Source organism: Apis laboriosa, unplaced genomic scaffold (genome assembly GCF_014066325.1).
Source record: "Apis laboriosa isolate Shangri-la unplaced genomic scaffold, ASM1406632v1 scaffold79_cov154, whole genome shotgun sequence".
Lineage (NCBI taxonomy): Eukaryota > Metazoa > Arthropoda > Insecta > Hymenoptera > Apidae > Apis > Apis laboriosa.
In genome coordinates, this window is record NW_025224475.1 from 383,656 (window position 1) to 396,954 (window position 13,299).

At 40.7% G+C, this 13,299-nt stretch overlaps 1 protein-coding gene across 6 annotated transcripts in view; it reads left to right on the forward strand.

Annotated features, from left to right (window-relative positions):
• Positions 1-13,299, forward strand: part of LOC122719513 (potassium voltage-gated channel protein Shal) — a 99,231-nt gene that overhangs the window by 51,078 nt on the left and 34,854 nt on the right. For all 6 annotated transcript variants that reach the window (XM_043945411.1, XM_043945412.1, XM_043945407.1 and 3 more), the window contains exon 3: positions 4,088-4,276. In XM_043945411.1, coding sequence (XP_043801346.1) covers positions 4,088-4,276 — 189 coding nt within the window. The remainder of the gene's footprint in view (positions 1-4,087; positions 4,277-13,299) is intronic.

The window sequence follows — 13,299 nt, forward strand, 5'->3', positions numbered from 1 at the left end:
GCGAAGGTCGGTGCTCACAACGATGTCGATAGTTAATTAATTCGATGTGAGACAACAGGTAGCTGTCGCCCGACAAAAAATTGCTGTTCATAAGCGAATTAATTAGCGGCCACGTCGATTAATTTCGTTGGACAGGGGATGGCGCACTCCACGCGCATCCCATCTTTCCAACTTAACACGCATCATCGTGTATAACAATGATAAACGCTCGCCCAAGCGTTTCTCTATCCATCATTCGCGATATAAATATTCTCTCTCTCTCTCTCTCTCCCTTTTCGTTTCGAGCATACTCGACCAGTCTTTTCCAAATTTCTTCGAAGATACTATTACTATTTCGTGATCTCGTCTAATAATTCGCACGATCTATTAATTTTTTCCCTCCAATCGCGGGAGATCAGGGATTCAGCCAGGAAATCTCGGCTTTCCGTTTCAGATCGGAAACTCGAGATCGATCGTGTGCCCAATGACGCGGGATCTTCCGCGTCGATGCTCGCTTCCGGTCCTCCTTCTCCTCCTCCTCCTCCATTATCAGTTTCGATTGTTAATATTTTTTCATCGAATATTTCCTTGTTAATATTAAAATTCTTTTTCAAATCTATCTATCTTTCGCAGTATATAGTCCATTGAAGGATTATTATGTAATCATCGTATCAGTGGTACAATATCTCTTCATCTATTTTTATATCCACTCACTTTTGGCGCTTTGTTATTTCGTTATGTAAGGGATTATTATATTTCAATCCGAGAAAAGAGGGAAGTTGAAATCTGGCGAAGCGTTACAATAAAAACTCTCCGTCAATTCTCCATCGTTGTTATTTCGTCGAATTTTACGCGAATTCCCTTCTGCAGGGCACCCAAATTTTACCCAATTTTTTTTTATAGTCAAATTTTTTACCTTCCTTTCGAGTTGAACGAACAATTTACTCCTCTTCCATCCCTATTTGCCTTGTCTTTCCAAAATTCTACTCTAAATTAATTCCTTTCATTCAAAGAAAGAGTGTTCCAAAATTCCAGAACACGTATTTCATAAAGAAAGAAAGAAATACCTTGATCGAATTATTCTAATTCAAGAGAAGAGATTCGGAGCCCTCTGGCCGGGAACCGTATCGGAATTCGATCCTCCATCTCGTTCCCAATGCATCGAAGAAGTCAAACATTTACAATAGCTCCTAGAATCCTCCCTAAGTTTAGCCATTCGGGCTAAACATTGGCCAATTCGATGCGATGAATTACGAGCGATTACACCGATTCCGGCGCGACGATCCTCTAATTATAGAGCGAAGGAATAGTGGCAAAGCTGCGCTCCTTCCTCCATATTTATATCCATCCAGTGGTATATTTTCGCGGTGGATGAGGGATCGAGTCGAGAGGGCAGGTTCTGCGCGTGGACATCCTCGGTTCCCGGATGTTTGCGCGGTCGAAACCTCTGAAGAGCAGCTGCGAAACGTCAGAAACTTGTCCTCGAAATGCGTACGAAAGGAGAGAGAGAGAAAGAGAGATCTTTTACCTCCTCGAGGCAAGGCAACGGTTGTCTGGGAAAATATATCGTCGTGACGTTTGGATTTGTTGCAAGGCGTTTGGTGGTGAAATGTTTGAGTAGAGGAGGATCGTGGTGGGTCGTTTGGAATTTTGAAAGGATCGAGGATTGGAAGAATTTTGGAGGTTGTGGAAGGTGTTGAGGGGCTGTAAAGGGAGTGGTCGTTTAACTGATGGTTGACAGATTCGATGTTGAAATTTCGAAGTGATAAGCAAAGAGGCGTTCGACGATCGTAGGGCAAGGACGATGATGGAATTTTATAAATATGGAAGTCGAGGATATTACAGATAGGGAAATGGTGATATTATACGTAATTTAATCTTCGATAGATTTGACAAAAATTTTCACAGAATGGCATCGAAATTCGTGAAATTACGATCACGATGGCCGCACAGTGTCTCGAATGAATAAAGATTGAAATTGGAAGTCGTGAAACAGAGTTCTAAAATCTTCACAGTTGACGAGACGAATTATATCGGAGATAGAATAACGATATTCGCGTGATCGTAATTCAACTCGTTTGACGGTTATCATGAAAAATGTCGAGTGATCGATAAAATGTGGCGCGCGATAACCGATTTTATACACAGGGAGCGTACATCGCAACTATCGACGAAACTATTGCCACGGAATTAAAGATAATTTAACGAACACGAAACCGGTTGAAGGGATTTATCGCGGAGTCATAATCGCGAGTTCGCGTAATGGATCTCCACTTATCACGTGCAGCTTCGTAACAGTTTAGCTGCTTCGTAATTCAACGATCGTTGATATTGTTATTGTTGCCGTTTAAGGACACAATATTTCGTAGAAGAATTTTCGCGAGATCCACGAAACTCGATAAGCTTGAGGGAACTTTTTGTATTACCATAAGAACTTGATTCAATCTAATAAAGTTTTATCCGAAATGAGGAAGAAAAAAATAATTTTTAATTAAACGAGAACCGTAATTATCTGAATTCGATGGAAAATAATAATTTGTTCATTTCCCTTGGTCGAGATCTCGTCGTTACGACCGCTCGTTTTTGGTCCTTGGTTACCACACACAAGTTTCCACTACGAGGCTTGCTCGTAGTAGATAAAAGACGTCCTCGTTGCAAGAGGAGTCTCTTGATGATTCATTAATGATTCACCGAAGGTACGAGATGTCGTTCAACTCTTACGTTCTTTGTTCCGCTTCGCAACTCAGGCAAGCTGTGTATATTGCGAATGATACTAGTTGGCTGGTTGCTCGAGATAATAACGTTTGCCCGGTGAATCATGTTGAACGCTGGTTTTCGCGCGTGCAAAAAAAAAAAAAAAAGAGAAAAGAAAAGAAAAGAAAAGAGTTCGTTGGAAAAATGTTTGCGCGATAAAAATCGCGATGAAAATAAATTTATCCGACCAACGAACAGTTATTTTGCCACGCGTGAAATACCGGGCCATCTTGAAACTTTCAACGTTTTTAACGATATACAAAAGAGAAAAAGAGAAATCATCGATTCCAGTGATACAACAATGGTGTTTAATCAAAATCCCTATATCATCATATTTTCTCTACGTCGATAAACGATTAAAGCGAATAAGACTTCTTAAAAATCTTGTTGGAAATCAAGATTGCGAAACACATTGTTCCATTGGCGATTATCAATACGGATTATCTCGTCGAATTACTCAACTGAGATAGATGTAAATTTGAGAGTAGAAATGGGACAAGGATCGAGGAAAGAGGCGATTTTCATCGGTTCATTTCGGTTTGCTTCCCCGAAAAAGTGTGGAAAAGTTCTCGCTAAGTTTGAAATGGCTGGTTTGAACAAGGTATCGCGCGATGTCTCCTGTGCAGGAAGCGAAAAATCCAACGGCCGGGGCATAATCGTTGCGGAAATGGGCGTGGACGCGTTTAAAGCTTGGGATCGCCGTCTTCTCGTATTTGAATGGCGGTGCGCACGGTAAATTTCCTCCTGCAAAAATCCTCGCTAAAAGCTTAATTGACCGAGCGTCGGCGCGAAACGGGAGAGATCGCCTCGGGGAAAGAAAAAGAGGAGAGAAAAAAGAAAGAAAGAAAGAAAGAAAGAAAGAAAACAGGCGAGCACGATGCATTGTCGTTGTTGAGATCTAATGCGCCTCTTCTAAGGCGCGAATTCGCCCGATTTTCTTCGAAACGAGCCAGTCTGATGATGATTACGCGGTGTTTCAATTTCTTGTCTCTAAACTTATCGTTTGACCTGGAAAGATTGAACACTCCTGAACTCCCTTCAACTGTTGTTCTGACAGCTTCGAACAAGAGGGGAGGGAGGAGGGATCGAGCCTCTCAGCCCTTTCACCACCCTCGATTATTTGGTCCCTTTCCAAAACTCGGAGGGAAACTAGGTTGACCGTGAAGATGACCGTTGTTTGTCGATTTTATTTTGGCAACATCTAAATATTTCCCTTCGCCGATTTCCGTTCTTTTTTTCCTTTTTTTTTTTTTTTTTTTTACAAATGGAGGCGAGTTGTCGACGAAATTGTCGAGACGGGTTTCGATAAATACGATTTTCTTAACATTTGCCCTTTCCCCGTTTTTTCTTCCAGAAAGCAAGATTGGCACGGATCAGGATCGCGAAAGCGTCGAGCGGGGCGGCCTTCGTGAGCAAAAAGAAGGCGGCCGAGGCGCGTTTGGCCGCGCAGGAGAGCGGCCTTCAGCTGGACGACAATTACAAGGAGGAGGATATCTTCGAACTGCAGCATCATCATCTACTTCGTTGTTTAGAGAAGACCACGGTAAGATCCTTGACGATTCTTTTCTTCCTCTTATCCCTCGTATCCTCCTCGATTATATAATAATATTTCGAGCAAATAAATTTGAAATATGGTTGTTGACAAATCACCGGCAATAAAGTAAATCGATTTTCGCGGGAAGAAGAGAAGCTCGATTAAAACTCGATTAAAGCCTCCTTTACCTTCGCACAAAGCGCTCGGTTTCTCCGAGTGTCGAGTTCATAACTCTTTCGAAATAACCCGTGGACGCGTTAGGGAGAGGGAGGGGGGGAGAAAAGAAGCGGCTTGGATTGGAAATATCCCCGGTTTTGAGAGGGGAAAGAGGCTTCTCCTCCATTGACGCGAGAGGATTCGCGCTTCATTAAACCTCGGCCACGGGACGGGGCTCCGTTTAATTTCGCGGAATCAATGCTCGAAATGTCGCGCGCACGTTTATCCCGTGCACGCTGAGTTTCACTCTCCTGCCTTGCGAACCAACGGCCGCCTGTTACGAATCCAAGAGTCGAAGCGGTGCTGAGTAATTTGAATAAACCCTCCCCTCTGTCCGCGTCCAATTTTAGCGCGCCACTTGTGCGCGAGGGCCACCCACTCGTGCGCGTGTGTGTGTGGCGCCCGACTCACACTGGTGAATATAAACGGAGAGAATAACTCGTGTGTATAACACGAGTTGGATGGTACGTATGTATATCCTTGTTATTGTGTTATTGTGTTTGTGAAGATGAGATAGTGTATATATATATATATATATATATTAAATTATGGAATATTATTTTGTATCATTAATTTTAGGTACGAGAGTTTATCCAGTTTTGCTTCCAGTAGGTTGAATTTTTCAAATTGTAATTATGCAATTAGTAGGATCGATAGGTTAGTATCAACAATAATTTCATTTGGAGTTAATTAATCGAAAGTTTTATTTTTTCCTTTTTGTAGAATTTTATAATTATCGAAGTAATATTAAATTTGTAATTTTAATTTATCCTTTGTTCTTGATATTTTTTTTAAGCATTTTTTGATAAGGATATATATATAGGGGTAAATTAGTCTTCTTCTCTGTCTCGTTGCGTTGGTAAAAAAAGTGTCTGGTACGATAGCTTGCGAAATTGGAAATTGATTCTAAGTCGAAAAATTCTGAAATCGAGAATTAATGTTTCGGCACGATGTTATTCAGATAATTAATTGATATATATCGTTGCTCGATTTTTTGAATATTCTTGTCAAAATCGACGAAGTTGGAATAATATATATTTCGTAAATCTTAGAAATCGAAGTTTCATCGAAGACAAGATTTTAAATTAATAAAATGATAATTAACGGAAATTACTTTTAATAAATATTCTTTCGATTGATCTTACGCAAGACGTACGAAGACTATTATGATTGATTGTAACGTTTGATTAGATGGTGATAAATTTGACCGATAATTGCATCGACAATTTCTATTACCATTACTTTCGGTCGATTTCGAAGAGGTATCTGCGATAGACGCCTCGTAACTCCGATCCTCTAAATTTTAATTTACGTAATATTTTCCCGACGCATTTCATATTCACCTATCGATCGATACATTTTCAATTGTCTTATTCGATCGTTTATTCGAGCGTTTATTCTATACGTTTTCCGTAGTCTCGATTGACTTTAACTCGGCAAAAATCGGTATCCGTTAACAGGAGTGTTGTTCCACGTTGGAACCCGAAATCGAAAACGTGATAAATAGGTCAGTTCTGCAAATCGGAACCCTGTCTCGGTGCCCACTCGAGCCTGAATTTCCACGGAAATTGTGTTAATTGCAAGGTCCGCTCGGGTTATCCGTACATAGGGAGGATGCACATTTTACAAGATGAAGAGGAAATGCATTTCAACGATCCCTTCGATCCTATTATTTTCCTTCCCCCCAACCGATCCATCAACCATTCTCTAATTCGATAACCCCGTATTTCCTTCGAAACCATTTCGACGAGACTTTCACGTGTCCATTTTTGGATTTCTTGATAATAAATAATATTTAAGATATTCCAAAAAAAAAAAAAAAAGATTTTACACAGACATTATCAATTGAATTGATATATTTCAAAAATCGTGAATACGTACGCGATCCAAATTTCTTTATTGCCACTCATCCTTCCATTCTTATTGAAAATAAAAAAAAATAAAATAAAATAATTTGATCAACTAGTAAGAAATCGCGAGAGAGATTTTAAAAAGGAACAATTTAGAATAATCGTTATCACGTTATCCTATCCCCTTAGTTTCGATCAATTTCCAAATTTCGAATTGGCTGAAATTCGTTCTCGATTACACTTTTCACCCGATAGTCTTCGACTTCCGGGTGGAATGTAGCAGTCTTTCCCTCTCCTCCCCCCTATGGATATACTTAACCCAGAAAGCAGCGCGATTCCGGTCGCCTTTGTCGACTCGCGAAGAAAATCGTGCATACGGCCCGGGGCGGCGTCGTTCCACTTCCTGCTCCGTCCTCTGTCGTCTTTCCAAACGTCTTCTTTTCCCCACGTCTACGTGCCGCGATCTCCACTTCCTGCCGGCGTTTAGCCGCCTTTTCAACCATTTTCCCTCCGATCCTTCTCCCCCCCTCCTCGAACAGAAACCTGAAAATTTCGCAGAGCGAATCAAACGATCCTCAACCTCTTCTCACAACTCTCTCGAGAATTTGAAACGTGCCGCAAAATTTCCTCGTGTCGCATCCTTTCACGCCCTATTTAAATTCCTCCTCCTGTTTCCGGATCAATCCGCTCGAAACGGATCCCATGCTTCGAGATCGCACAGAGTCTCGATGGGAACGATTAACGAGAACCAGGGTCAATATTTAACCTTTTTTGACAGAGAGAGAGAGAGAGAGAGAGAGAGAGAGAGAGAGAGAGAGTTCAGTGTTTCTTCAATCCTCCTCGAATTTTTCCAAATGGGGAGATTTCTCTTAAGGAGATCTTCTTCTCGTCTAACGTTATTTCTCTTCTGCTCGTGTCTCCATAATTGGCAACCGATACATTTCCATGGGATCTCTCCGACGCCGGATCATTTTCCCACTCGAAAATATCTTCCCTCGAAGAGGGAATCTCTTCTATCCACGATACGCCCTTATTAATAATATCAAGATAACAAGAATCCATCCAATGCGATCCACCAAATCGATCCAATCGTGATGTTGACGTTGTCAAAGCCCATTCCCTTGAAAAATATCATCGAAATTCTCGAGCATAATTCTCCTCGTTGAATGAAAGAAACGAAAATTGCAAGAAAACATTGTTATAGAATTTCAAGTTCAGTGAAATTTTATATGCGGTTTTATTATTGAACGTTGCCAACAACATCACTATTTCATAGTTGATACCTATTTGTTTTTCTTCGATATATATATACTTCAAATGATTTATGAACAGATACGCGCAATTACGCGTTAATTAAATATATTTATTCAGCTAAACCACATATTTATTTTACATTTTTATTTATTATTTTCACTGCCCAGAAACGAAACTACGAAAGCTCGAGGATCGAGACGTATATCGCCCCTTCTAATAAAGACAGTTTATTTTTTTTTTTTAACGCGTTGGAGAACTCTTTGTTCTCCCTTCACCCCGATGAATCGCTCCTCTACGTCTCTCACGGCCGAGAAGAAGAAATCTTTCCTCCCCCGACGAAAGAGAATTGTCAAAGAATCCAAGAGGAGGAAACAACCCTCGTCGAAAACTCTTACAAAAACAATATCGATCATTACGAGCCCCTGTTCGATCCAATTCCTGTAATTGTACAGGATATTATATCTTATATATTACAATTCCTGCAATATTCGTGAGAAGGGGAACGGCAGGTAGGGATCGAGCATTCGACGGGTGATCGCGACGACTGGAGAAGGAATCGAAGCAGGGGGAGGGAAACGATCTCGGGTCGGAGATCTTTGGAGGCGGTTGGCGCGCGTTGCGCGGGCATCAGACGCGGCCAATCGGTGTCGCCGTGTCGGCGTATTGATTTGTTCCGGGTCGTGGCCGGCCTCGATCGAATCTCTTCGGGAATCGAAGTCGTCTCGGGCGAGACGTCATCCCGCCGGGGACTAATTATAGCCGGGGAAAACGGCGTTGAAGGGATCCAACAATAGCGTCGGATTTTCCCACTCGCCTCGCGGTAACGCGCAAGGTAAACGAGTTCTGGACGAGGAGAAAATGTATTTTTCTCGTGGTCATGACTGGTCGCGTTGGCGCGAAAATTTCTTTTCCTTCCTCGAGGAGGGAGGAAGTCGCCGCGTTCGCGTTTATCAGCGAAAGAAAATTGAGAAAATGGTGGACGAAATTGAACGTGGTGATCGATCCGTTTAGTCGCAGGGACTGACTCGGATAATTTTAAAAATTTAGTCGCATCGTATATTAGACGCAACGCCGGATATCCGCCACGAATAGTCTTCTCCTTTCCAAACGCGTTTCCTTGTAGCAATTTCAATCCTCCTTCGAAAATAATCCCTTCTCTTCCAAGAATCTTTTGGAATATTGGAATGGAATAATCATTTCCAGAAGGGAGGAAATGACGACACTTGAGGGAAAAAAACTCTTCGACTCTCCAACTTTCTTTCCCTTCCACGTTTGGCAACCGACCAACCCCTCCCCTTCCTGTCCATCTTCAATTACGAAATATTCGTCCGATTATTCGAACCTAATTTATCTCTCTAGAAACTGGATTCTATTCCTGTAAACTAAACTAAAACCTTCCCTCCCTCGACGAGGTCGGGACGGATGAAATTTCATTTCGAAATATTTGGAGGATTTTGCCAGGATTATTTGTAAGAAGTGTCTCTCTCTGTCTCTCTCGAAGTCGCCTTTTTCGCGGATCGATCATCCGGAATTGTTGTCGTGGTTAAGGGCGATTTCAAGTTTGATCCAACGTTGAGATAGGATGGGAAGGCTCGAGAATAGGTAGGGGACATTCATAAAATGGCGGGACAAGCGCGCGCGACCGTAGAGCAGCAGCGGCGGGGTCAGGTCGTGGCGGCGAGTTATTTATGGGGGACGAGGATGGCCCGGCTGAATTTACGAACGCTGATCACCTACCGCCTCTATTAAGCGGGGAATGCATATCCATTCTGGCTGCGTCTTGCGGTCGCTGCATTTCTAAAATGGTGTCGCATCCGTTGCGTGTATCCGTCTTCGCCAACGCTTATCGCTTGCGCCACCGTTTCACCGACCGAATATTTCGGTCGAACCGAAATTTCCACGAAACCTTTAACCTTCTTCTCGAGATTTATTCGACGTATAATTACTTATTCGTTGTCACAAACGAATCGAATTTAATCAAAAATTGAATGTATTCAATCTCGGAGAGTGAGAATGAACAATTTTTTAAATGGCCTCTAGTCATTCGTTCGCGAATCGCAATTGAGTTTGATTATTAAAAAAATTTATCCATATATTTCGTATTTGTTTATTCAAATTTTTAATCTTTTATACCACCGTCGATCTTTTTTTCTTTTCTATTCTTTTCTTTCGTCAGAATCGAATTTAATCAAAAATTGAATGTATACAATCTCAGAGAGTGAGAGCAACTTTTCAACAATTTTTTAAATAGTCATTCGTTCACGAATCGCAATTGAATTTGATTATTAAAAAAATTTATCCATATATTTCGTATTCGTCTTTGTTTATTCAAATTTTTAATCTATATCACCATCGATCTTTTTTTCTTTTCTTCTTTTTTCTTTTGTCAGAATCGAATCGATTTTAATCAAAAATTGAATATATTGGTCAGAGAACAACTTTTCAACAATTTTTTAAATAGTCATTCGTTCACGAATCGCAATTGAATTCGATTATTAAAAAATTTATCTGTATCCATATATTTCGTATTCTTCGTTTATTCAAATTTTTAATCTACCACCGTCGATCTTTTTTTCTTTTCTATTCTTTCCTTTCGTCAGAATCGAATTTAATCAAAAATTGAATATATTGGTCAGAGAGCAACTTTTCAACAATTTTTTAAATAGTCATTCGTTCAATCGCAATTGAATTTGATTATTAAAAAAATTTATCCATATATTTCGTATTCGTCTTCGTTTATTCAAATTTTTAATCTATATCACCATCGATCTTTATTTCTTTTCTTTTCTTTTCTTTTCTTTTTTTTTCGAAGCGAAATTTCCAACTCTCGAAATGGAAATTGAATTCGAGACGAAACGAAAATTCCTCGATCGGTGGAATCGGTTGGCGTGCGAATACGAATCGGAAAAGGGGGTTATTTCCTCCAATCCATTAAACGCGATTGTGCGCGGGAAACGAGGCGCAAAAAGCCGCGGCGCGGAATTTGTTTAATTTATATTTAAACGGCTCGCAGCTGTACACGGTTGCGATCAATGGTTGCGTTGAACAGAAGACGCAATTGGTGGCCAAAACGGTGTCATGACACGCGTCACTATCTTGGAGAGGTCAGTTGCGTTTATAACTAAAGATCCATCGTAACAGAAATAGCGACATCGGCTTGTTATAGAAGCTGCTCGATTTCTTTTTTTTTCTTTTTTTTTTTTCTTTTCTTTTCCTCGCATGCCTACTACATTTCTATTCTCCGACGTGCACACGGAATGGAATTGTATATTTTTCTCTCTGACTGAGGAGATACGCGCGAGAATTAACGATCGAGAATTAAGAATTTAAAAATTCGTCCGAATTCGTGGAACGAAAAATTGTTTTGGTACGAAACGTCAAGATTCTTCTCGATCGTTTCGATAAAAATTATTTGGGATAGGCAGTTGGGAAACGAAAAATTGTGTGAAATTATCGTTATTCTCTTCCAACTTTGCCTACGATATTATTATATTTGAAACCAAAAAAATCAGAAAATTATTGTATCGAATTGGAGTATAATACTATATAATCCGTGTAAATTTTCTATTTTTCTTTGATATTGATAAAGAATTTACGATCGACGCAAGAGAGGAAGAACGAACATCAAACGTTTATTGCAATGATCGTATACGTAATTTAATTTTCCTCGTTTTAATTGGATAAGTTGTGTCGAATTTATCGTTTAATATTCTCTTCGATAGCTATCAGAAGTATCCAAAGAAATTCGGTCGTTTCATTTTCAATGCTTCGACTCGAGCAAAGAAAAATTGAAGGAGGAATGAAAATTGCACGCATCTTTTCATCTTCGATGGAAAAAAAAAAAAAAAGGGAAGAAAAATTGTAACGAAGTTTGCGAACAGTTCGATTTATAAAAGTGCAATTTATATTCATTACCTCGGAAAAGTGGAACGAATGATAGTTGGTTGGATATTCTTGAGAAACTCGAGGAAGGGGGGCAAACTTTTTCCCCCTTCCCTCGACACGTGTATTAATTAAAGCGCCCCACCTGCCACCATCCCGAAACCAAACCCCCTTCCTCTCTTCCCTTTCCCTCAGATCGTTAAACACACTCGCTCCTCCGACAATCGGAAATCTTATTTCCAATCCATTAATAATCCTCGGCCTTGGGCCTCGATTTGTCAGTCGGCCATTCTTCTGTTACAACTTACTCGGGGAATCGGAAACAAATAGAGGAGAGAAGTGTTCTCTGTTATCCGTTGTTCTTCTGTAAAGTAAGGCTTTTTCCAACGGCACAAGGAAAAGATTGATCGAACAAAGCGGCGCGTTACCGAGCCACAGCTCCCTTTTGTTCCTTGATCAAAGTGGAGCGCGTATCCTTGCCCCACTATGTGACAAAGAAACCGTCCAAGTCGTCGCTTTGAAACAAAGTTGTGGAAACACACACACACACACATGTACATATACACACCCCCTCTGCTGTCTATCCTCGAATCGTTATCATTCGAGACGATGTTGGAGCCTTGATCGATAACCATCGTATATCCCATCCTTCGACAACAAAGATTCCACAAAAATCGAAACTCTGTCCAAAGTATCGAGGAACCTTATCTCGCTCGATCGAGTATTCGCCCATTCCATTCGATCAAATCGGATCTCGTTGGAGAGAGAGAGAGAGAGAGAGAGAGAGTGGAATTCCATCTTCACGAGAAGATGGTGAGGAATAACAGGGAGAAGGGGAGGAGGATGAAAGAGATATCTTTTTTGCCGATTCGGCATCCGTGGCGTGGAGGAGGAAGTGGCTCGTTTTATTTCCACGCTTGGATGATGCTCGCGGGGACGAAAATAAGAGGCTCTCCGACACGATAAGGACGAGTTTAATCCGAGGGAAACGATAGAGACTTTGAGAAAGTGACTTGGACGGATAAAACTGTGGAGAGAGAGAGAGAGAGAGAGAGAGAGAGAACTCGTTTGATGAATCGTTCGTGTCTTTTTCTTCTTTCTTTTTTCTCTATCTTTTTCTTCTTCTTCTTCTTCTTGTCTGCGGGGAATATTTTTCACGATCGAAATAAACTTTATATCGGAATTTTCGACGAAATTTAAATATATTTCTCTACGGTTTCGAGCGGTATCGATCGGATCAAAATGTGCGAACGGTTGAAGACGATTGGCTTTTCATCGAAAACGTCGAAACTTCGGGACGTTAGACGTTGAATCGTCGATACGTTTCAGTCGATAAATCAGAGTTTTATCGACAAGGAAACGCCGATCAATGGCCACATTTTGCGGTAAAAGTATTCGAACGTGTGTGCGTATGTGTGTATGTGTGTCTATGTGTGTGGATAATGTTAGATGTCGACGTAACGGAATTCGTGGACACTGTTATTATTAACTGTATGGAATAAATAAGATAATTCTCTCGTTTCTTCATTCGAAGCAGCACTTCGATTTCTTTTTTTTCTCGAGATGACCAAAGCGAAAATTAATTATCCTCGAAGAAAGCTGCCAAATTCTTCCTTGTCGCTGATTATCGATGAGAATAGCTTGAACAATCTATCTGAAACATGAAACATAGCGGAGAGATCCAAGATCTGTTATTCGTCGTTGCGATTCACCAACTTTTCTTCACTTCATCCATCCGATCTTTCGAGTCAAAAATTCATCGTCGATATCGATTTTCGCGGAAAGAAGGAGATTATGGAGAAGTAGAAAGTGAATTTTCGACGTCTTTTT